This window comes from Taudactylus pleione, unplaced genomic scaffold, assembly GCF_031769625.1.
Source record: "Taudactylus pleione unplaced genomic scaffold, aTauple2 ptg000373l, whole genome shotgun sequence".
In the NCBI taxonomy this organism is placed as follows: domain Eukaryota; kingdom Metazoa; phylum Chordata; class Amphibia; order Anura; family Myobatrachidae; genus Taudactylus; species Taudactylus pleione.
This window is the reverse complement of record NW_028284774.1, coordinates 3,054,881-3,081,142: the sequence shown is the minus strand read 5'-3', so window position 1 is coordinate 3,081,142 and position 26,262 is coordinate 3,054,881. Positions and strand designations below refer to the sequence as shown.

Below are 26,262 nucleotides of genomic sequence, written 5' to 3'. Positions count from 1 at the left end.
AGCTGTACTATCTTGATTGCACATTATATAAAGTGTTTTAGGAACTTAAAATAGGCAGGCATCCATCATTTGTCTAACTAATTAATTTAGTGTTATTAAAAAGCTAAAAATTATAATATATATATATATTAACTCCCAAATGTGTGTAGTGTATCTATGTATGTGACAAAAATGGGGGGCGTGACTTTCCCACCAGACCGTGCCTCTGGCGCATGCGACGGTACCCGTGGGGGTGCCAAAATAATATTTGCTTACCTAAAAAATTTTGCTCGAGCCGGCCCTGGGGTTAGCCAATTAGTGCTATTTGAGTTTTTATTAAGATTTGATTTAAGATGATTTATTGTGTTTCTATAAGATGATTTGCTGTGTTTTTATATCTAATGCTACAGATGTTTTTTTTTACCATGGAAAGCTATAGTGTTTGGAGCGTTGGGAGAATGGTTTGCGCTATAGTGTTTGGAGAGGTGGGAGAATGCTTTGTAGAGACAGTGGTGCCACTGAAGTATTAGATCAGATACAAGTGCCGGGGTCTTGAATCTCCTTGTAATCCAAAATTAAAAAAAGAGAAGATTGTATTTCACCCAACAAACATCATTCTTTATTAGTTGTCTACAATAGAATGTTTTTATAGTTTATGGACAAAATCTAATAATGATTAATCCATTAAGGTGCCCACACACATACCGATCTGCACACGATCCCACGATGTGTGCGATTTCCCCTGAACTCTCCCCCGGCAGCTCCTACACACGATTTGGAGTAAACAGCATAAGATCTATCGTGCTTCTTAACTTTTTTTTTTTTTTCCCAGTGCATTTTGTCCCAGATTGTCAGATCTGTCCTACTGCACGGCAGATCTGACGATGCAATGTGCGACCTGCGGGGACGCGCATCGCATCGTGATCGAGAGTTAGGACTCACGATTTCCTCACAATTTGGCCATATTTTACACAATCTGTCGTCACGATTCGTCGGAATTGGCGAGATCGTGTAAAATATCGCTATGTGTGTGGGCACCTTTAGTCTATTTTATTGACTGACTTTCTACTTATTGTCATATAATTACAGAACAGTCCCGATTTTTCCATGTAAACAGTTTGAGTAATTTCTTTAGTTCCTCATAATTCAGTCTACTGATTCAGCCAGTTTAACATTGGAAATAGATTCCTGTAACTGATTTCATATGAAACCAAAATACAGTATTGGGTGGATGATATGCCCTAAGGAAAGTTCAAGTCACATCAGTGTCCAAGTTCTTAATTTCACAATTATAGAAGCCTTGTGTAAGATCAATATGATATTTCTTTTGAAGGCCTTATATTACAACGCATCTTGGTGTCAGCTAGTTTAGGAAGCCCTAGCTATGTCTATCATGACCAAAGAAAAGACGATTGATCTATTCTTAGAACACACTACTTGCCAAGAAACAAGTGTGTTCCTCTTACAGTATGTTTGTTACAACCTTGCCACCGACTAGCCATCTACAGTATATGTAAGTGGCTGAGTTTCCCATAAGAAAGAAAAGTCCAGGAAGTATTCTAATCTGCTCATTCATGTATCAGTTTGGACAACCCAAGATAGAGAGTGACGAAAACTCATCCTCTGGCAATCACGCTCTAATTGGTCCAATAGGATTGATTTTATCAATCCAAACATGAAATTATACATAGATCTGAGGCATATTTTACCCACAAATGTGATATCCCACTCACTGAGTGTTTAAATATGCCCGTACATTGGCATCATTACACCGGTATTGGAAATAGCATTTCATTTTCTGAGATCTGGTGAAAGGTTGTGTTATACAGTAAATCACAGAACCAGACATGTTTTTGCCCAAAATAATTTTGTTTAAGACACTGGCTAAAATTTTAATAAATAACTCTGTCAAAATGTGCAGCTGTAGTTTATTTTGGGACTGATATAGGTATATTATCAATATAACAAGTCACTGCCTAATGTGAAATAGACTTTAAAAATATACTGTTTTATTTACTTTTTGATAAGTCTGCACAAGCAGTGACTGGCTGTGTTACAGCTTCTAGATAAGTGTGAATAGTATCATTATATGTAAATAAGAGTTTGCCTTTGCAAAAAAAACAAAAAACATTTTGGTTAGTTATAATGATATTGACTTAACTATGGAACCATTACTAGGCATTTGTAGCTCTTTTGACAAAATTGGCCCTGATATAATGGTTTAATTTTCACTGATGAAAGTCGCCTTATTTCTGATTAACTTCATTATACCTTCCATCCCCTATCTTAAAATTTGTCAAACATATGTTTCCATTAATGGAACATGTTGGAGTCTTTTCTTTTCATTCCAGTAGCCAATGACCACTAGGATTCTCATGCTTTCATAATACCTGCGTCAGTTTGGTGAGTCAGTAATTGACAACCATTATTTCCATTTGGGCATACTGCCTAACTGTACTGGACAGTCCTGATGTGGGGTTGGGTATGAAATACTGGCAGTCGAGATGCCAGCTGTCAATATACCGACAGCGGCATCCTGATGGTCGGTATCCTGACAGGGGTTAGGTAAGTGTCCTAACCCTCTCCCTTTAACCCTCCCTACCCCGCACCCTTTCCCTCCCCATTAGTGCCTAAACCTAACACCTCCCCCTTGGTGCCTGAACCTCCGCCCTTAGTGTCTAAGCCTGACTCCCCTCCAGTGGTGCCTAAACCTAGCACCCCATGTCCGTAGCCTAACCCTAACCTCCTCCCGCTATACTTACGATCGGGATGCCGGTTGTTGGGTTTCCGGCATAGGCATCTCCACTACTATTGGGATTCCGGGGCCGGTCTTCTGGCCGGAAGTGGGGATTCCGGCACCGGGATATCAAGAGCCGGTGTCCCAGCTGTTGGTATCCCAACTACATCCCCTGATGTGAAGGGTCAGTTCTGATCAGGCTGGATGGTTGAGGATGTATGCCCATAGCAGACCAGCAGTGAACAGGTTGGGCATGCAAATCATGTTTTATGGGAGGGTAATGAGCTGTGTCGGAAGCACTAGTCACTCCGCGGTGATGTATAGTCATTCCCACTCTAATGCACAGTGGCGCAGTGGTTCTCTTCCCAATTTCTCAACATTAAATGTTGTGAGGTCTGCATTTCATTGGCAGATATAATAAATTGTTGCATCACAGCACATGATCCTTGGATTTGTTTCCAATCCATGGTTCATTGGGAGTGGGGTTTGCAAGTTTTTTCCTTATTCCCATAGGTTTCTTCCAGATGCTACGGTTTCCTTCCCCAGTTAAATTGGTGTTAGTACTCTGAAGTGGCAAAAGTCATGGGATAACCATATGTAAAGGTAATGGTAGGTGGCAGCACCGTACTGTGATGTCTTGGAAATGCCCAGACCTGTATCAGTGGTAATCTGACATCTTGTGAGTCAGTTTGAACACCAGCTAGACTGCTGAAGGTGATGTGAATTATTGGCGTTCGAACAGTGTCTCGCGTGTACTGGGAATACCTCATGGAAGGCATTACCATGTACCATGGATAGTGCAGTGGCCGACCACGGTTGCTTAATTATCGTAACCAGCGGTGTCTGAACAGAATTGTCCATGGTAACAGACAAGGGACACTGGGTCAAATCACATCCACGTTCAATGCAGGAAGTACCAGACTCATCCAGCATGTCAGTGCAGCGTTCTTTAGCTTCCATGGGATATGGGAGCAGAAGACCCATCAGTGTGCTTCTGTTAACACTACAAAACCGGACACAGCCCCTCACCAGGGTTTGTGACATCGCTAATTGGACTTTGGAGGACTGGCAACATGTGGCTTGGTCCAATGAGTCATGGTTTCAGTTGTTTTGGGCTGATGGTAGGGTTTGGGTGTGGCGCAGACTTCATGAGGTCATGGACACCAGTTGTCAACAAGGCACCGTGCAGGCTTGTGTTGGTTCCTTATGATGGGGGGTGTGCTTACGTGGCATGTGTTGGGTCCGTCTGAACATGTAACTGCTATGGTGTATTGCTTGATGACAATTTGCAGTCCTTCATGGACTTCATGTATCCCCACAACAATGAAATATTCCAGCAGGACAATGCACCATGTTATCAGTCCCACGTTGTCCAGAATTGGTTGGAGGAACAGTCTGGAGAAGTTCCGACGAATGGTGTGGCCACCACGTTTATCTAACATGAACCCAATCGAGCATTTATGGGACGGGGTGGAGAGGTGCATTCGCACCCAGGACCCTGCACCTACAAATATCAGGGAGCTAACATCTCTCCAGAGGTCTTACGTTCACTTGCGCCACGTTGAGTTGCTGCACTATACCGGGCTAGAGGGTATTCTACATGATACTATGCATCTATCCCATGACAGTCTTTATGGGTCATTGTAGGGGAATTTGATTAAAAACTCTGCTGTGGGACAAATATGTAAATTTATATCTGATTGTACAGCTCTGTGGAATATGTTGGTGCTATATAAATAAGGAATAATAATAAAAATGATTAACCCATTAATATAAATATATCTAGTAATCAAATCTGATTAAATATACTACAAGCTAGAATTCATAAGTTTATAGGCTAGATTTCCCAATGGCATACAATTACAATGACACCTCTTTTTACAGTCTTATATTTTTATCATCAATAGTTTTTATTAAAGTTTTGTTCCATTAACAATATGGAAGGGGAAGGGTACAGAAAAAAGAAAACTTGGGGAAGGGGGTAGTCTATTATATTTTAACCTGCTGGCTTTAATATCTGCTCCAATCTGCATTGAAATATATTACTCATTTTACATTTTAGATACATCTCCCTTTTTTTTTTATAACACTTTTACTCTGTTTCTTGCCAGCTGTGCCTGTGTTATAAACTGAGAGCCCTTAAGTAAATTTGCTGCGTCACTGGCGCACGTCAGTCGTGATCTTTCACCCGTTAACACATTTTAATTTTAGATAAAGAAATATTTGAGAATTGACGGAAATAACATGATTTAAAATATTGCTGTTTTACATAGCATGATAAATATTCTTGTTTTTTTTAAAAGTCCAGCAAGAAAGGTTTTTAATTTAAAAAAAAAATGTAGTAACATTTCGCTTCCTGAGATAAATATGGTTTGTGCCGTTTTGAATTGGTTCTAATCATTCTGGTACAGAACATCCAAAAAAAAATAAATGATAATTTATTCCATTTTTTTTTCTTTGCTCACGTTTCCTGTAATTTTCCCAGAATACCTCTGTAGCACCATGTGATTTATCTATCAAGGACCAGAGGGGGACCTTAAGTATCCCCTATACATATAAGCATACACATATGCCTGTCCTGACCACATATTTTACTGTAATTTAGAGCTAATTCACAAAACGATAGTGATGGATCTCAGCAAGAGACCCATTTATCTTAAGTACTTGTAAATATATTTTACTCTTTAACATATATGGTAACATGAATACTAATTCTATAGCCATCTAAAAAAATCTGTGCTTGTTGGACAATTACCAAAATACTTGTATTCGCTAGAGTTTTGAACACTAGTAGAAGCATGTAAATGTTCGCATACTTGAGCGATTATTTGCTGCTGCACATGCATCAAATTGTTCTCAAAACCCCTATGGTGCATGTGATACCCTAAATGTATGCACAGATGCGCTGTTCCGTACATAGCCACTGGTAATAGAAAAGGCGACCCAATACTATGGGCGTTCCTGGGCAGTGTCTGGGAGGAGGTCTGAAGTGAGCGGGAAAAAATCTGTTACGCGGACAAGTGTTGGGAGTGTCATGTGAGTGTTGAGGGTGTGTATCTGCAACGGGCTTTGTTCTCAGACGCACAACTGCTTCCACAGAGGCCATGTTCAGGCGGAGACACTGTACCTGCCACAGGCAGGTGCATAGGTCATTAATGTCCAGAACCACTGACGGAATTACTGTGCATGGGCCGTGAAAGTGGGCTTGCAAATTCCAGCGCACTCATTTATCACCCATCTATAAGGTCTATAAAGTCTTAAGCTAACCATACACTAGACCAACCAATTCACTAACCAACGGTTCAACTTGTCTGTCCAACTAAAATAGTACTCTATACAGATGTGTCCACATACATCTAGCCTCCTTGCGTGTTAAACAGCCCTTATAGTCGCGCCATGCCATTGGGTGACTTGGTAGCGCCGAGCATCCAATACCAATAATCTTTCATTGCCATACACTGTCAGATAAATAGTCTATGGGTCCGATAGTGAGTATATCCAATGTCAGATCCGAGTAGCAATTATGAAATCTTTTGTGCATGCTGAAAGTTTTCTTATGCCCGACAGAGCGATAATTGCGGCTCCATTGTGGCCACACATTCTGCAAGTATCGGCCCGATCAGCTGATAATTACACAGATTATGGCCGCTTTAGATAGATACTTATTGTATGATCTCAATGTGTGACTACATCTACTTTTTAAATGCAGTGTATCAGATTACTGCATTACGGCATACACTAACATTACCTGGAAGTGGTGCTAGCGGTTGCTAATTGGACTAGATCTTCCTTTTTTCCACTCTACAGTCCAATTAACTTTCAGTTCTAGCGCAATGCTGCCAAATTACAGTATAAGAATTTTGAATTGACTCATTCAAATGGGCAGAGGTCTTTATCACTGTGACTGTAGGACAGTAAGTATAGTGCATAACTAATGCTTCCTCTCTGTATCTTTTAGGTCCCATCCCTATAGCTGAATGTCTGCTGTCAACTGTTACTGAATCATACCCTGTCCAAGCCTTGCTGGAAAGCTACGCTATTTTATCTGGCTGTGGAAGCAACGGAACAATAAGTCATCCCCAAGAGGTGCATATCATAAATCTGAAATGTGTGGAGAAGGAACCCTGTCAGGCTACAACAGAGGTATGTATGATTTACAGTATAATCTGCTCAGCAATGTTTCCTGGAAGCACAATATTATACTTTCGCCTATTGTTTTAGTGTGCCATTACCACCCCTGCCGCTGATCCTGTTACTGATAGAACATCCTGCAGTGTTTACAGAACAATCCCTTACACAGGACAGGACAGCTGATCCACTCTAACCGTATCTGTCTTTTTTATTTTCTATTTGTCCAATGGAAATATATACAGATGAATGCAATATAATAATATACTTGTTGTAGGATGGTTTTCTGTATAGGTGATATTAAGTCTGAAGGCAGATCATTATTCCGTACAGTGCCATTACTGTTTTCTATTATCCCTTCCCTAAGCCACCCTGTCAGTCTTATTCATGATGTTCAGTAATAATAGCTCAGGACATGGCATAATGACAATATGACATAGAGGTCATGGCCAGCTTCCAAACAGCCAAAAGTAGGGCAGAGGGCAGGCAAAGAGACATACAGACAAGATGCCTACTGGAAGCCAGGTAAATGGGAGAGTTATAGGAGTACTTAAAAAAAAAAAAAAAACTGCTTATGTGTAATAGTAAATGTATACCACTTACATAGTTTTATAGAAAAAAAAGAGATGATAGTAAATAGAGTCTATTGCATAGTACAGCTGTCATTTATTTACAAAAACACTCTTGGCAATAACCGCATTACTTGATGACTGCTGTTTGTCTTTGTGTGTAGTTGTCTTCTGATTGCATTTATAGGCCCCAGGGTAATATGAAAGTAATGTACTTTACCTGTCTGTCCTAGAAATATTTCAGATTAATTCTGCATAGATCATAGCAACTGGGAAACATTTTTTTAAAAAAAATAAAAAATACATAAGATTAATACATTATTACTTCTATGTTGTTTTGGGTGTAGTTCCTCTTTAAATGGGCTGCATTCTTGTTCGGGATATGATTTAACTAAATGTGTTGCAAATTATCATTTAATGCTCTAGGCTGCATGCCATGATTGCTATAAACAAATATTTAAGTTCAAATTCTTTCACCCTTGCGAAGCAAAGTTAAGTTATATCTTATGGAGATTGCAATTTTATCTCCGGTTCTCTTGCTGACTGCAGCATTTTGGTTGTGGAGAATAATTGCTCAGTTAAACAGGATTCGCTGAGGGAGGGCAGTAAAGTATTGTATATGACTGCCACAGACTGTTGACTACTAATTTTCCTCTTTCCCTACTTTAAATCTCAACTGTCGATGCAATTGTCTAAGTCTCCTGCTAACAAAAAAGTTGGGTCCCAGTTTAGTACAACAGTAAATTTTTCTACTTTTATAACCTTCATAGAGGAGAGAGATTTAGTCAGGGGCGATGCTGTACATGCCGTCAGTTATTGGGTACATACCAGCTATAATATCGCTAGTATGTACCTCAAAAATTGCAAAGGACAGCTCTCCCAGTAAGAGCTGTCTTTTGCGATAGACAGACTTTCAGGTTTATGACCCAGAAGTCCTTGTGGTGTCATTTTTCGCATGCGCAGAATGACGTACGCACCACGGGGGGAGAACTGGGAGGAATCTGATTGGATCCCTCTCAGGGGGCGTCACCAAAAAAATCTAAAGATGGCGTTACCCACCAGGTCCAAACTCCGGAATGTATCAAAATCTGGAGTTTGGTACATATGAGAAATGTGGTAAAACCCCCGAAAACAGCTGTTTCGGGGGTTTTACTGCATTTTTGACTTTAGTACATCCCACCCAGGATCAATTGTAGAAATTAGCAATCTAAATGTTCACTGCATCTTTACTATTGTACATTTAGCATTTTTGAAATGTAATTGTAGTGCCCTGTCTGGGTATTTAGCTTGCTCTAGAAGAATTACATGTGCATACATCTCAGTATTATGTCAGCCGTCCAAAAAGGAATACTGTTGGGTGGTAGTTTATGAAGTGCAAAATAGCTAAGGTGCAATTCAAAATGTGACTTTGTGAACCCGCCTAGATATCTGTCAATGACCATGGGTTTATGGAGCAAGATGACAGCACTTGGTGACAAGCAGAGGCTTGCATCGGTCAATGAGGATAGCTGGGAGACATGAACACGTACCTTTCTAATTACAAAGTAGCTTTGGGAGTGCACCTACAGTAATTTTGCAAAGTGCAATGAGATATTGGGAACGAGATAGTGCACTTTAAGAGGCATTTTGCCACGCAGAAAGATGTGCAGACATTTCAACTCCACATTCGGTATTTTTAATGGGACACTTGCCATTTGTACTTTGGTGAAGAAGCGCTTTCCTAGGCACACTTTGCCCAATGTAAAAAGAAAAGAAAACCACCACAATAATAAATATGGTACAGATCTCTTCGCACTTACATGAATAATTAAAGACATAACTGAGGCCTAGCCGAGCGGTATTTCAGAAGAAAATCAATTGTTTGCATGGTTTTGTATGACTCTCCCCATGCCTACACGCCTTCTAGGTCATGGAGGCGACCACTGACAGTGGGAAGGAGGCATGCCTCTTGTGATGGGCAGGCCATAGAGGCTCTTTGTTGGAAACCAGTTTTTCTTTTAATGTTTGATATAATTCTCTACCTTTTGCTGCCATCCAGAGGTTGTTGACTCAGACAACTCTTTTAGTTTGTCTAATGATCAGAAACCCCTTGTTTAGTAAGAGCTTTAGAAAAACGAATAGTTTTTTAAATTACCTTTAATTCTACATAGTTGTGAAAGGAAGTATTACTAAGTATTACATCCTACCCAGGATCAATTGTAGAAATTAGCAATCCTTATGTTACTTATCGGGGTCCGAGCGGACCCTGATAATTAACATTCCTACTTGACGCAAGTGCCAGAGCAATTCATCATTGCTTCGGTTCGGAGACAGCTGATCCGAAAATTAGCTGTCTCCCGGGAACTTTTCACTGCTCCTTTCTGCGCTTGCGTGACCTACAGGTCACACATGCGCACAAGAGCTATGGCATCCGGTGGAAGGAGCCGGACAGGGGCGGAGGGATCTGAAAGTATCCCTCTTCACGACTCAGGACTCCTTTCCATAGGGAGAAGAGGGTTTCCGGAGCAAACTCCCTCTGAAGATGGCGAATGCTAGTGCAGTCAAGCTCCAAAAATGTTGTTTTTTTGGAGCTTGATGAATTCCTGTCCCCATATTAGTGTATGGGGACAGCGGGCCATTTCAGGAGAGAAAGGTAAGCAGGAGATATCTGTGATATTTCCTAAATTACCTTTTTGATGAACGGCCCGAAAACTTAATTTCTACATAAGCAGATGAAAATGTAAATTTTCACCTGCTTTTGTAGAAATTAAGAGATAATGAATAGACCCCTAAATCCCTGTCCCTTACCGCTTCTAGGCCAGATTTACTACTTGGTAAACTAAGGTACTAGTGGCAAATTGGAGTAAAATGCGCAAATCTTCCAGCTTTTAGCAATGGTTTAATGCCTAAAACCATCAATAAGACTTTTGTTTTCTAATACGAAGAATTATTTGTTTGCATTTGTATTCATATGTCTTGCTAATATTCTCCCCCGCTTCCTGCTCAGCAATACACCTCTCCACAATGGCCTTGTATTAAGAAGAATAGAGTTTTGCTGTAACATGCTCATGTGTCTGGAATTACCTTACTCAGAAGGGTATTCTTTATCTCCTCTAGAGCAGCATTTATTAAGCACCATCATCCCCCACAACCTCTTCCCTTTCCTTGTAATACAATACTTTGCAAAAGATTGCTAAATTGTCCAGGAAGCCCAAGAGATTGACTGGCGGCAGTAACGAAAAATAAAATGATAAACAACCAGCGCAGGACCACAACGGTACTTTTGGGATTAGACATTTTAAACAAAACAGATCGAATATTATCTTTCTGATCCTTGCAAAAGTTAACGCTCTAAATGACCTTTTTGCTTGGACACAAGTCAATCTCACTTCATGTTGAAAACAGATAAGTGGTTTCCTGATGTCTGCTGGCTCTAGAAAGCCTGGACACGCATGTGTTTACAACAGAATACCTTGATCTATTTGTAGACTGAAAATAGACTTCTGGTCACAGGATATTCTGCATGTTTGCAAGGTGCCATTTGATATAAAACCCAACATTGTAGAAACAAAATTCCCGGTCTGCTAAATCTGGTCTGCCTCCGGTTGTTTTGCATATTAGCCACTGTTTGACTTGTCTACTGTATGTTCTCTTTTAGGATTGTCAGCTATATCGGTGTATTTTATGATTTTATATTAGGGCTACATGTAGCATATGTGCCAGGTTACTGCACAGTGTATGGTCTTGGCTTACACCAGGAGAAGCAAAATATTAGTGTTAGTAGTGCACTGTGCACATTAGTTACATTACCCTATTTGTACACAATGTTGTAGTGAACATAAAATAAATTAGAATTCATTGTCCACTTTCCTAGTTAAGTGGACGGAACCACGTTCTCGTGGTTTGCCGCAACTTGCGTCATTATGGCCCTGTCCCCTGATGCATGGTGGCACACAAAATGACGTACCCAAGCCTTCTGCACTTGACTCCTGGACCTCCCGTCTGTAAAAAGTAGACAAGTATATCATTAATGCTAAAGTCGCATTTACCATGTAAAATACATTTAGGTACACAATTTCAAAATCAAATTAAAATCAAGTAAACGCAAACACCCATTGTGTTCACCATTAAAAATCAAAGCGAATAATCCTAACTGCCAAAGTCAGAATGCTAACATCATTAAAGTAATGTGAATAGGCGCCTTGGACTTCAAATAGTGCTACCGATAGCTGTCATCCATTCTTTTAATGGTTGTCGGTAGTAACCAAATCTACCCATGAGGTTCATTAGACCAATGGTTCCCAAACTTTCTTGAATCATGGCACAGCATTTTTTTCATGGCACCCCTAGACCAAAATGTTGTTATTGAGATTAAATGAAATTAAATTGTGCTTATCAGTCTTCCAATGTGGTGGTAGAAAGGGTTGTGCTTCTGTTTGCCCACATATTTTATGATTGGCAGCCACCAGCACTGGTTTTGCCTGTCACGTTGACCATAAATAATTTAATTTGGATGTGGACCATCAACCCATGGCACCCCTGCAAGTACATAGCAGCACCCCAAGGTGCAATGTCACACAGTTTGGGAACCACTGCATTACACCATTGCAGCTAAATAAGCAGAATATTTGCTACAGACGTATAATGCATGCCTGCGACTAGTCCGGATTGTTCACATCTAGCTGAAATTTGATACTGTGTTGTAGCACAAATATGTTTACACAATTGTTAATACCTCCTGCACTAATGTGCATGTAGCAAGAAATGTTACAGAAATCACATTTTCACATACCATTAAACAAAGCGTAAATAGATGCTTTAAAGTGTAACATATTTGAACATAGTAGCGTATCACAGCATTTATTGTTAATTTTATATAGTGTAAGAATTGTTTTCTGTCTCTTAAGGAGTAGTGGAGTAGTTGAGGGTTTCCATAAAATGATATTAGTTTAAATTATAATAACCTTTATGAGTTATCCTCAGCCACTAACTCCTGATGTTGGTCTGTGGTGAGATGAGTTGTAATCTTTATAGAGAATGCCCAGATCTAATCACTGCTAGAGCCACTCATTTTGCGGTAAAGTCCTACATTGGATTCGATTTTGAATGGTAAATCTATCCAGCATAACTCATTTTTACCCATCATCATATCTCATGTAAATGTCCTTCTGGCACAGGACTAGAATACTTAGGGTATATATACAATTTTGAATAAGCAAAGTGTAGCACTCAGCCTACTGTGCAAGTGGCCTTGGTGTTAGTGGTTGTTATAACATCTCTAGGTGCTCTAGTCCTTATATTGCAAAGATGAGTCTAAATGTTTACACATGCCCAGATGGATTAAAGTGATGATGTTCTGTACACGGTATTTGAATAAAAAAATATCAACTTTACTATAGCTTGATTGGCATAAAATACAAAAAAATGGCATACACAAAATGCTGTGGATACAAATAAATGCAATACTAATTAGATACTGATAAATCGAGTGGATCAAAGATACCAATAATCGTTATTCAAATAATTTCTCTCTGAGCCTGTATCAAACTTGTGGGTAATTTGACTACCAAACTCAATAGTTTGCGGTGTTGGAGTGTCAGGCAGTGAAGCCTGACAGGTTGGAGGCACTGGAGAAAGTCTAAAACAGGCTGAGGCGTCCCGCTTGTCTGCTTACAAATGTTAATAAATGGAGCAAGGAGGAGAGGCGGAATCAGCTGTTGTTCCTGTACCAAGTGACGGAGAGAGAATTTTTTTTTAAAAAAACCTGTAGGATAGATGCCCCCATGTTGTCTTCCTGGGAAAGGGGAGCTGGGGTACTAGGACAGTGATGAGGGTCTCCTGGCTTACCGTCTTCCCTTCGGACGGGATGCTCAGTGGTGTATCTGTTGCCAGACGCACGCTGGGACCCATACTCGGAGGGGGCTGGTCAGTGCCTGGGGAGGGGATTTTCCAGCTAGGGCTCAATTGAACCTGTGACCGGGCACCCCCTCTCTAAGGAGACTCACCTGTTGCTGTGCTCCAGACGTCCGCTCCTTTTTCCTGCCGGCTAGTCTTCAGAGTCTTTTCTTCTTCGATCCCTGTTGCTTCTGGGTTGCTTCCGTCACGTGACCCCGGCTGATTTGCGGTGCGAGTTTGGCTGTAGAAGAAAGAAGGAAACAAAATATATACCTGGATGTTAAAGGGACATGGTGGTGCCACAATGATGTCATAAATTGAACACCTGAAGAGTTAAATAGTATGGCAATGTTATACTTACAGGTGTGTCCACATTCACCACCTCAATACGCAGCAAATAGCCCTGTTTAGTGCGCCACAGATTTTGCAATTTAGCGGCCCCAAAACACAATCCCAGGTACCTAGTACAATATACAGGACATAAGGACCTGAATCAGAGGTGGACGCAGCAGCGATACGAGCTGCCTCTTCGGTAGCAGCGGATCTGGGAAGGTATGTAAATGATTCAGGTGTTGTCCTTTGAATTGAGACGCCGATCTGTGCCTTCTCACATCTGCTTCATGCGTCTGGAGACTCAGCATCAGATCACCATCGGCGGACCATCGGACATCTCCCATAACCTTAGGGTTACTCAGAATGTCCAGCTACCGAGGCCACTGAATCTGCGTCCAACAGCGAATACTCCATAGGCAAAAACAGGTGAATAAGTTTCTCCAGCAAAAGGCAGGAGAAAAGAAGTGTAAAATCCATATTTTGGGGTACAAATGTGGGGATTTGGGGCCTGATTCAGCAAGGATCGCTATTCTGCTAGAACGTACGCACCGCAGTTGCTAATATTAGCAGTGAAAATGCAAATGTTTGCAATCGCATTGCATTCACAGCTTGCCATAAGAACGCCCACTTCCCCTTACACACATCCGTATATACTTGGGCAACATAGCGGTAACATCGAGTAACATTGGACCCATACGCACAGTTAAGGCAGGTCAGACCTCACTCAGGAATTGCTAACTTCAGGTCACGCTATGAGGCCTCAGGCTGCATAGGGATTTGCAATAGATAATTTATGCACGCCCCTGCAACGCCGTCCCAACGCACTGGCACGTCTGCGTTCGCCCGACCACCCCCCGTCATAACCCACAAACTGCACTTCCTGTCAGTCACTGTGCTCGGGGTCTGCGTAGCCTCTACAAACGCATTTCCCATCGCAATTGCTAGTTCGCGCACGTGCACTGCGATGCATATGCATTTGCAGTGCGGAAACATCGGCCGAGTGCGTACGTTCTCTCCTTTAGGTTCCTTGCTGAATCAGACCCTTGGTTCAGAACCCTTTGGACACCCCCTAATGACTAATTAGGCAAAAAAAAAAAAATGTACTTCACCCCAAAAAAGACATGTCATTTTTGGGGTGTAAATGTAAAAAGTGTTGGAAAATTGGAATAAAGTGGGGAGCCTGGTAACTTGGGGGGATATATGGTTGGGACAGGTGTTTTTGGATTGCACGAGGCTGCAGCAGGTGTATTTTTTAAGATTTTTTAACTCTTCATTTTAGAGATATCAGAATGCACTAGTACCCATTTTCTAGTACCCCAAATTTAACCTCGGTATTTATTTTTTTTTAAAAACATTGCTTTCTATCATTTTTCCACACATATGCAAATATGCCTGTAACAGCCCATTGCAATAAAATAAGTTCACTAAATACCTTCATTAGGGCTACTAATACTATTCTATATTGATTCCAAGGGTCACTGAAACTTTTTATGGGTTACAGACTGATTTCCCCCCAAAAATATGTCTTTTTCACTAGTTTCGCTTTGTAAAACATTCGCCTATCCGCGTTTTCGTGTGTTTTACAATTGAATAGGGCGAAAAGCTGGGACGCACATGGAGAAAACATTGCGTCAATACAGGCAAATTAGGCAAATTCAATCCGCTTTTCACCCAACATTTTTTTTTTTGCGGCTAAATAAATTCGGCCCTGTACCTTACACACTACACATAGTACAATATAAGCAAATTAGGAAAAAGCACACAATCTAGGGTAAAAAGGCAGAAGACAGGTGATATACAAGTGACCTGCGCTATACTTCGTTATGCTGTATTGCTACTTTATGCTAATTCCTTTGCTACAAAATTACTAACCCTAAATGCCTAGTATGAGGAGTAAGGCGAAAAATTGAGAAAAATGCAAAGCACGGGAATCGCACCAGAGGTCTCACATACAGTATGGTGCAAAACTGATGTGTTTAGGAGGACACATCTGTAGCTGTAACTTGGGAGAACTTTTTACCTCATATTAGACACTGTGAAGTAGAGCATGGGACTATCCTACCACCGATGATCATTCTACTGTATTATGTCAAAGCTTACTTTTTGTTTGTGCCACAGTAGGATGCTTAGATCAATTCACATTGATAGAACAAACTGAACATTTATATTATAGACTGTGTCACAGTTGCATCATTGATGGTGAAGCTTTGTCTTCTAGAAGTAGTTATAACGAAACTCAGTACGTACTTACTTAGGTGGCTTGCTCTCCAGAGGGTCCTTCCCAGAGCCTCTGGAATAAATTCATTGTTAAATTATCACTCAGTGAAGCAAATTGTTTTCTAACTGCATCATGAGCTCAATCAGCTCCTTGATCTGTTTTTAATTATACTGAAACAGTGTGAAATAAGACAGCTTAGTAGTCTACGTCTGGTTTCCTTCAGACTTTTTTTTATTGTTTTAGTTTTGGAGAACCACTAGAACGTACCTTTCATCTGTGACCCACATGCATTGTTGGACTCATACAATGTACATGTTGACCCATATATTAATGTTTCTATAATTTCAAGCTCTTGACACTAGTATTTTAAGCAACCACCTCCTGTGTCACATGACTTATTTTGAACGTTTTCCATGGTGTTGTTATCAAAGCCATTTAAGGCAAAATATAAAGATGTGAGGGTCACCTTAAACAAGCAACGTGTTCTTTTATTTTTCTAATAAGTCAGGTTAGATCAGCTCCTATTATGCACAGACAGTCCTGGAATCTGTTTTCTTCCTTGCCTATTCTCAAATAAAAAAAGTTTGCAATTATTTTTCCCTTTATCGAAGAACATAAGTATTTAGTTTTAACATGACTTTGATTTCAATTAGCCCTGATAATTTTACGGACAAATAAAATGTGACTTACCACATTATTTTGCCTTCGGGCAATTCAGTTAGATCCCGTTTTATTCGCTCGAAAAAATTATCTGTTTTCGGGCAAAAACACATAGGATACTCGATAACTGCTGGCTTTGGGGCTAATTGAACAGCCTCCGGGGGATCTTTTAATTGAGGGCCTGATTCAGAGCCTCTCGTAAGCGGCCGCTCGTTCGCTCCGAGCGATGTTCGCACATCTGCGCATGCGTATGGGTCGTAATGCACATGCACCAACCAGTCAGTGCGGTCGGAAAACGTGTGTTCGCAAAATTGCGAGTGCCTGCTAATTTGAGTGACAGGATGAGGCGTTTATGAGTGGTAACAGGGGAAGGTGCTTGAAAACGGGGAGTGGAGATCCGAACGCAGGCGTGCCAAATGGTCAAAACGGGCGTTTGAAGGGTGTGCATAATTAACAAAGCAGCGTCATCGACCACGTCACTTGGTTGTTTCTTAGCCTGAACTGTTCGCATGATTGCGGTAGGAAAATCCAACCACAAGCACTGCGAGCAGTTCAGACGCCTTTCAATGTACTCGATTAATCAAATAAATAGCGGAGATGACGTAGGATGCGAGCGGCCAGGGGGCGTCTTTACAAAATAGCGAGCGCATGTTTCGTTCGCTCGCTCAGACATAGAGGCGTGAACAGACCGCAAAGAGCGAGCGCTCAATTTAAATAGCCGGCCCCTTTTTCTGAATGAGCCCGGCTCTGAATCAGGCCCTGAATTCCCCCGCCAATTCTATCATATTATATATGATCATCATAGGGCATTGTATTATATTTATTTAGGTGGTTCTAGTGACTCTGCATCTTCAACATCATGTTGACAAGATAAGCATGGCTTTATGCTTTATATAATCCTTATACATTCCCTTTATATTGATCTAATAAAGCTTTGCATCCCTTCCTACCATTATGTGTAGTGAGTTTGCCTTCCTTTAGGCTATAAGAGTGCTCATGATTTTGTGTGAAACAGTTATTTGTCATAGTCTAGTAAAGCAAAGTCACTTCCCAAGTTAAATGCATATTAGCCATTACATAAAACATACTTTCATTTTTTCTCTGCGTTTTCCTTTGCCTTGCCTACAACACTCACAGCTGTAGAGCCTCCCAAATGGCAATAATGTTGGGAAAAGTTAATCACGGCACCAGCAATGACTTAGCAAGATTCTCCTTATTTGGAAAACACTAGCGGGAAGGACTTTCTATAGGGATTTGACCCTCAAAATGGCAGGCCTTGAAGACGTTTGGAAAATGACGTCCCGTTAGGGGCCTCTCTATAACAGTGACAGCAAATGTTGTGTTTCCTTGAAGATGTACAGCTGTATTTTTTACTGGAATTGATGATTTTCTGTGAAGCTGAAAAAAGGCGTTGTTGCAGCACTTTCATCATAGAGGTGTTACAGTCCGAGCTGTTGAGTAATATAGCTGTGGACTATGGAATACCAATCTTTTTTGAGGTTATAAATTAAGCTGTGACAAAGTCCTATGTCCCATATTCCCCTTTTTGTTGTGTTTTGCACATCAGACTTTCTCTATGTGGAGTTCCCATTTTTTTTCAGACTGCTGTTGAATGCATAGGGGTTGTAGAGAGAATTAAGCTGTACAATAGCTGCTTTCATTCTCGCTTCAGCAAAATGTGGGGCTCCAGCTTTTATGGAGATACAAGCTCTAGCATACCACAGTGTGTATCCATTGCTATACACCATGCGGTGTAAGCCACAATTTAAAAAAATGTGAAAGCAGAGAACACAAGGCAGAGCAGGTGATAACAAATTACTGTATGTTCCTAGTCACTTTTTCCAAATCAGAAATAAACCACTTTACTAATACAGATGTGTCCCCTTGCATATTTGCCAATCGCGCTACAAACGTGCGCACGCATTGTGCCATGTGATTAGCCACGTGCGCTATACCATGCCGCGTGCTGCTTTCGCACCATATAATCCTATGGAGTCGTGGGTGCAAACGCAGCGTGCGTACCCGCTTACGCCATGCGTGGCGCGATTTGCCGTGAAAGCGCCAAAGATGCAAGAGGACACATCTGTATATCATTAAGCACCAATTACCTGTTCCTGTCTCCACTTTCTTTTGTCCTGGGACCAGTCATCACCACTGATTGAGATGTCCAAATAAAGTCTCACATGTTAGATAACGGCCTCTCCAGCCTCCGCACTGGGCCTTACATTGATGTATGTACATTGATGTATGTATGCTTTCAAATTTGACAATAAAGGAGTCGTTTTATAAATCATTGACCTACAGTACATAGCGGATTTAATGTGAAACCATGATTGAGTGCCACTGGTAAGACTTCTTGTAATGTAAGACCTAAGTAGAGAGCTGGTTTACTGACATGTGAGACCTACAGAATCCCATTAACTAATCCTAGGGCAGACCGTGACACAAGAGAACAGTTACACATGTCTTTGTGTATCTTCAGCACATGTACATCCTTAATAAGGTCTGTCATACATGCTTTTACTCTTCGGGCAGCTCGTGAACTAGGTACTGTTAGGTGTACTGGGTTATTTCTAAATTGGAACAACTAGTGAGAAACATAACATTTGAAAATAATCTTAGTCATGGTACTAGATTGCTCCAGATGCTTATCTTTATTGCTATAAGTAATAGAAACAGTGTAATGATTTGAAGTCCAGTTTATTTAGGACAAGAGTTGAAGATGTTTGTCCTGCCTATCCCAAATTGTAGGGTTCTAGCTTGTACTCTCTGGAAGAAATCCAGCCTCATAATTGTAGACCAGTCAGATCTTCGTTGCACTAGCTCCAGGGTCAATACACGATCACAGGTACTACATCCTCAGAATGAACCTTGGAAATTCAGCCCTGAAATCTGGAGAGTTATATGGTCGTTGTGGGCTGTTAGCAGACAGCGTGTCCTAGCCAGTTGGAACTTAACTGAAACCCTTTATATGTTCTTCCAGAAAACGAAAAATAATTATGTGCAGGCGGGGTCTTGTCCTGTCTGTGGCATTCAGAAACCTTCTAATAAAGAAACAGAATTGCAATGATTTGTTTTCCAACTCTTCCTGTATAATTCTCTGTACACGCATCATTTTTAGGGACTGTACGTATTCTTTTTTTTTTTTTATATGGCAGCTAGGAAAATGTGTTTTATAGCTCAGCAAGGAAAACCCGTATATGAATACATATTGCTGATAACACACTCCAGACATGAGCCCACTGATATTTTTATTGATAACATCTTACAGAGGTATCACCGTTCGCCAAGTATAGTAAAGTTTGTACTGTGTTACTTCAGATTTGTTTATAATGAATAAAAATGTAGCTATAGTATATGAAAGGTAGCATATGTGTCTATGTAACAGTAAACGTTGCTGCTAGAATTTCATCCATGGACAGTTTACAAGCAGCCATCTGACATAGTCAGGGTAGAACAACCTGCATCCCATCACATAATCAGCGTGCTCACCACAGCACAGAGTATGTTAGGAGATTAGGGTGCTGGTCATGTGGCTGGCAGTGACCTGTCCACTTTGATTCTCCTTGTCACGGGGCAGTGCCATGACTGTGAGGAGGGGAATAGAGATAAACAAGGCTTGAAGCCACAGAACTTTTAATAGTGGAAAGATTGAGCTGATCCAGCAGCCAAGAGTAGTAATGTGAGTCTGCTGTCAAACTGATGCAGGAAAATTGTGGTTTCAAATGCACCGCTGTATAAAAATGAAGATCATAGATCCAATTTGTTAGAGTAACTAAGATTTTAGCATAATGAGATAGACAAACTGGATTGGTGAGTAAGCCAGGAATGCCTCTTGGCATCTAAGGAGTAATTTACTTTCACGTCTTTACCCACAGTTCCTTGACTGAGCATTAAGGAGGAGATTTAATAAAGCTTGGAGAGAGATAAAATTGGAGATAAATAGCACCAACCAATCAGCTCCTAACTGTCACTTTACAGGCTGTGGGGTCTATTTACTAAGCAGTGTTAGGAGACAGAGTGAAAAGTGATAAGGTGCCAGCCAATCAGCTCCTAACTGTCATTTTTCAAACACAGCCTGTGAGATGACAGTTTGGAACTGATTGGCTGGCACCTTATCACTTTTCACTCTGTCTCCTAACACTGCTTAGTAAATAGACCCCTGTGTTTGAAAAAATGACAGTTAGTAGCTGATTGGTTGGTGCTATTTACCTCCAATTTTATCTCTCTCCAAACTTTATTAACTCTCCCCCTAAATCACTATGACAATGTAGACGCATTTGAGTGATTTTTTGCTACTGTGCAAAATGCCGAGGAAAGTCTCACTGCGCACGCACGATCTGTAATTATACACTGCATTCGCAATATCTCCGTGATCGCAATGTCCTGAGCTGACCACTGCGATCCATGGGCATTCCTGGGTGGAGTCGGGGATATGGCCGAAAGTGTTTGCAAAAAGAGGCCGGTCAATTGGCTTGTTGATGGGAGTACCAGTGGTGTGTCGCAGCTGCATTCCCAACTGCAGTCTCAGAGGCCAGCTTCAGAGAAGCAGTTGTCCCAGAATCTGCGCTGCACAGGACTTAAGCTGGGTACACACTGACAGATATATTGGGCAATCAATTAATCGACCAATATATCTGCTGCCCGTCGCCCAGTGTGTACCCGCGATATGTCGGTGAACATCGTCGTTCACCGACATATCACATTGGCTGTGCTGAACAACCGATGGACAGATATGTCTGCAGACTGCCCATACACACAAAACGGCAGCCGCGGGGAGAGGGGTGGGACACGCCCCCCAGCTGCCGGAACCTGCGACCAGACACAGATGATGGGCGTTCAGTGTGTATGAACGACCATCATCTGCAGATATATCTGTATAGTGTGTACCCACCATTACTCGAGGAGTCAATCTGAGTCTGATGTTGCGTAGATGGTTGTGTGTTCTCATCCCTCGGAGGTGCTGCACACAGCGCAGATAGGGAAAGTGGGTGTAGCAACATTTGCACAGTCCGTCGCACACTAGTTCAGGCAAGGAGTCTGTTAGCATATTTTTGCAAATACATTGTGAATGCAATAGTGTACAACTGTGAATCAGGCCCTAAATCCTTAATTCATTGGTTCTATCAGTCATTTATTGTTGATATCATATCTTCCTTTCAATTTTTTTTTTTTTTTATGTATTTTGTTTTTTTAAGATGTAATTTCCTGAACAGAGAAATACAACTGTAAACTTACAGCATATACAACTGGAAATATTATAAACACAAAGCTGATAAGAATTGAGTGTTTTTGTAACTGAATAATAAAAAGATATTGGCAGAAAATGCAGACTTAAAGGGACTAACTAGAACAGCTGCCTCATAAAAAGCAATATCATAACTTTGAAGCAGACACTTGAGATTTCAGGGTTCACTTGAGTTTCCAGATACTGTGTTCCATCTATATTTTGTTAAAGGGAGCTCTCCATGTCATGCATTTACAGATGATTTGCATGGGTTATTAAATAACTTGAAAGTCCTCGAGGGTTGTTGTAGCAGTCTAGCAAGATTATATATTACTGTGAGGCAGATGCTTATTGAAATTAAACTATTAATCTAATTACATGCGTTGCAACTAAATTTTAATGTGACATATTTTTGAATCACACATTTTTGCATTACTTTTTTATCTATTCATTTTGATATTCCATTACGCCTAAGGCACTAGTCTATCTAATGAGAAAAGCATACCCTGCCGATCACAAATCTGTATAAGAGTTGCTTTACAAAGACCGTGGGCCTGAATCTGAGTCGGACGCAATTTTGATAGTCACGCAAATGGCCAATGTTTTTTAACTGCGCAAGGGGCTGATTCAGCTTTGGTCGCAAGAACTATCGAAGCTGCTAACCTGGTAGCAGCTGCGATAGCTCTGTAATGGTAATGCAGCAGAATCCATCACACCTCCTGTATGCAGTACTGTTTCCAGCTGCCTTGTACAATGCAGCATCGGATTATCTGTGTGACCATTGGCCAGCTCAGTGACCCATGGGGTCACGCTAGCCGGCCACCGCAGATGACTGTGATCTTGGCCTCTTCCCTCCCCACCAACGGCAGTGACATGCCTCCGTTTTGGGAAACAGAGGCTGTCGCCGTCCTCTACCCACCCACAAATGGCAGCAGACTGTAAATAACTGACAGTCTGCTGCTAGTCTGGGTACGGGACCGCAGTCCCTTTTCTGCACATGCGCGGAACGGGCCCTGCGTCCCACGGTGCGAGTGCACAGAGTCGCAGTACTAATTTAGATTCATGTTATCTGAAATGTAATGGACGTTCCTGGGCAGTGACTGGGAGGTGGCTACTCAGAGGCAGAGGGATGCACTGTATTATGGGCATGTTATGAGAGCGTTGCTGGGGCAGGTCACATAACTGGTTGAAAACTCAAGATGCTTAGGGGTCTATTTACTAAGCAGTGCTAAGAGACAGAGTGAAAAGTGATAAGGTGCCAGCCAATCAGCTCCCAACTGTCATCTCATATGCTGTGTTTGAAAAATGACAGTTGGTAGCTGATTGGCTGGTACCTTATCACTTTTCACTCTGTCTCCTAACACTGCTTAGTAAATAGACCCCTTAGTCACTTACATTGAATGCCATACTCTAATGAAGATTCTGCACCTAAAGATGTGTCCTCATAACCTAGCCTCATTACGCCATGCATTACCATGTGACTTGGCTTGCGGCAAAACTTTTGTTACATCTTTTACGCCCCAAAATTTGTCTTAGTAATTAATTTGATATTCAACACTTGTACTGTATATCCGTGTGTGACAGAATCTGCATACGAAGCACAAGGGAAAAGCTGCGGACGCTGCATGGTAACACTCTGTATACAGATTCAGACTCAGGCGCACACAGAAATACAAGTCTCTCAGCTGACTACAAGAAACGTAAAGAAGCTATGTTTTATGCCAGTGGTATAAGTTATATTTAAGTTTGTACTATACTCCAAAAGCCATTGGGGCTGATTCTGATTGGACGGATCTCTATTTGTAAACGGTGCATGCGCAGATGCGAGTTTCTCACATTAGCATAAGGAAAAAATGTGACTTCTGTGGTTGCCCACAACTACAGCCACGTTGTGTGTGACTCAGAATCAGTCCCGTGAACTGCAAAGGAATAACGAGTAATCCACATCTTATACACTGCATGGCCTAAAGGCATGTCCCACCCCTTCTAATTAGTATGTTTGGCCATTTCAGCTATTCCCATTAGTAACAGGTGCATAACTTCAAGCATCCAGCCATGCAACCTTTATACAGTAGTCAGACATTAGCAGTATAATGTTTCTTACTGAAAACCTCAGTGACTTGCACTGTCATAGGAAACCACCTTTCCGACAACTCAGTTCATCAAATGTCTGCCCTGCATGAGCTGCCCCAATCATCTGTAAGTGCTGTTATTATGAAGTGGAAACATCTAGGAGCAGGAACAGCTGAGCCGCCAAGATAGGCCACACAAGCTCAAAGAACAGGACAGGTGAATGCTGAAGATTGTAGTGTGTAAAAATCATCTGTCCTCACTACAGAGTTTCAAACTGTCTCTGGAAGCAACATCAGCACAGGAACTGTTCATCGGGAGCTTCAGGAATTGGGTTTCCATGGCTGTGCAGCCGCACTCAAGCCTCAGATCACCATGCACAGTGCCAAACACTGGCTGGTGTAAAGGACACCACCGTTGGACTCTGAGCAATGGAAATGTATTCTCTGGCGCAACACATCATGTATCACCATCTGGCAGCCTGCTGGGCGAATCTGGGTATTGGCGGATACCAGGAGAATGCTATAAAGTTTTGTAGAGGAGGAATAAATGTATGGGAATTTTTCATGGTTTGACCTGAACCCGTTAGTTTCAGTGAAGGGAAATCTTAATATTACATCATATAGTGACATTGCAGAAAATTGTGTGCTTCCAACTTTTTGTTAACAGTTTGGGATAGCCCTTTTCCTTTCTCAGCATGACAATGTCCCTGTGCACCAGTGACGTGTGGAGAGGACAATGGCTGGGGAGGCACACATGTATAAAAACACAGTTTTTATATAAAAACTATGGAGCATGACAGGGAGTATGATAGGCCTCCCCTGCCTCTATCACACTGTAAAAAATGTTCAAGAATGGTTTAAGGAACATGACAAAGAGTTCAAGGTGTTGAGTTGGCCTCCAAAGTCCCCAAGTCTCAGTCCAATCGAGCATTTGTGGGATGTGCTGGAAAAACATGTGCCTTGGAGGCCGAACTTACAGGATTTAAAGGAGCAGCTGCTAATATCTTGGTGCCTGATACCACAGGACACCTTCAGAGGTCTTGTGGACGGGTCAAGCTTCGACGGGTCAAGAGCTGTTTTGATGGGACAAATGGAACCTATACAATATTAAGCAGGTGTTTTTTATGATTGATAAGTGTATTTATAACCCCTGACTCTGATGATACACACTTAGGACTCCATTTAAGATTTAGGAGAGAATTCAGTTAGCCGCTGTAAATTACTGCACACTAATTGATCTAATTAGCCCTGAAGCGGGGCCGCCAGCAGCACTTATAGGGGATTTTGGGGGGGGACCTCAGTAGGCTCCGAAAACCACCCCCGATAATTAGCCTGTTTTCGGGAAGCTGCCAGCGAAAACACATAGGTCCGTGAACTTATCACGGATTCTATGTCAAAAAAAGGCTCTAATTGAATATCCCAAAGCTAAAAAAGGGGAAAAGTCCCGAATTTCACCCCCGAAAAATTAGCTGGGCTAATTGAATTCCCCCCTTTTACTAATTTCCAGCAATATATTTTGTTTAGTATCACAGTGACACAAGCAAATATGTTACCAATATTTAACTCGAATGAACCTTTTTGGCAGCTTAAATTTCGGGTGACGGTTGCTGACTAATGTACATGCATGACGGGCATGTGCACATTTACATAGTGCAACCAGTAGGGACACAGCAAAGCCTGGAAGGCTTCGCTAGGTCCCATTGCCAGTATTGGGGACCATACTGCTAATACCATATATAGATAGTATAAGCAGTGAAGTCACAAACAGCGGTAAGCTAAGCTTACCACTGTTTGCATGAATGGCTTAACCCCTAGCGAGTGCTTTTAAAAGGGACTGGCACTGTATCATAGAATGGCCCTGTTGTGCTGTTGTTGCATGTAACCTATTATAAATAACTAAAAGCTGATTAATAAGGGTCTTATGTCTGATTGAAGAGGTCCAGCTGATTCGAGTAGAGCCGTGTTGAACTTGACACAAGATTTTTTTGACACCACCTGTGGAGCAGATTATCATATTCTAAGTTTTCTTTTCCAGCTGATTTAACGAACAGACTCGTTACTGTTGAATAGCAAAATTAGAGTGTTAACTTTATTTTAAAGTTTCATCATAAAATAATCTTCAAAATCTGTAGAATAATAAACCTTGGCACAGTGTCAAAATATAATCAGATCCTTAATCCTCACCAAGTATGTCTGAGGTTTCCTGTAGTGCTAAGATACTTTGACAGTAGGGTTTTGTGTACATGCAATAGTGTATTGAAATTGTGATTAGTAACCCAACAAAGGGTCAGTGCTGGTCTGGAAACATGGAGAGTTCATCTGATAAACCTGCATCCTGGAGATCTCCAAAAACAAAGGAACTCTGAATCGGTTCTCATACCCTAAACAACAATTCCAAGTGAATATTCCTTCCTGCTAAACCAAAACACAAGCAGGAAGTCCTTTAATCAGCAGTCCTAATGAGA

General features: G+C 41.3%; 1 protein-coding gene across 3 annotated transcripts in view; it reads left to right on the top strand.

The window, feature by feature from the left end:
• TGFBR3 (transforming growth factor beta receptor 3) overlaps positions 1 to 26,262 on the top strand; it is a 235,682-nt gene that overhangs the window by 77,117 nt on the left and 132,303 nt on the right. For all 3 annotated transcript variants that reach the window (XM_088444889.1, XM_088444886.1, XM_088444888.1), the window contains exon 3: positions 6,675 to 6,859. In XM_088444889.1, coding sequence (XP_088301015.1) covers positions 6,675 to 6,859 — 185 coding nt within the window. The remainder of the gene's footprint in view (positions 1 to 6,674; positions 6,860 to 26,262) is intronic.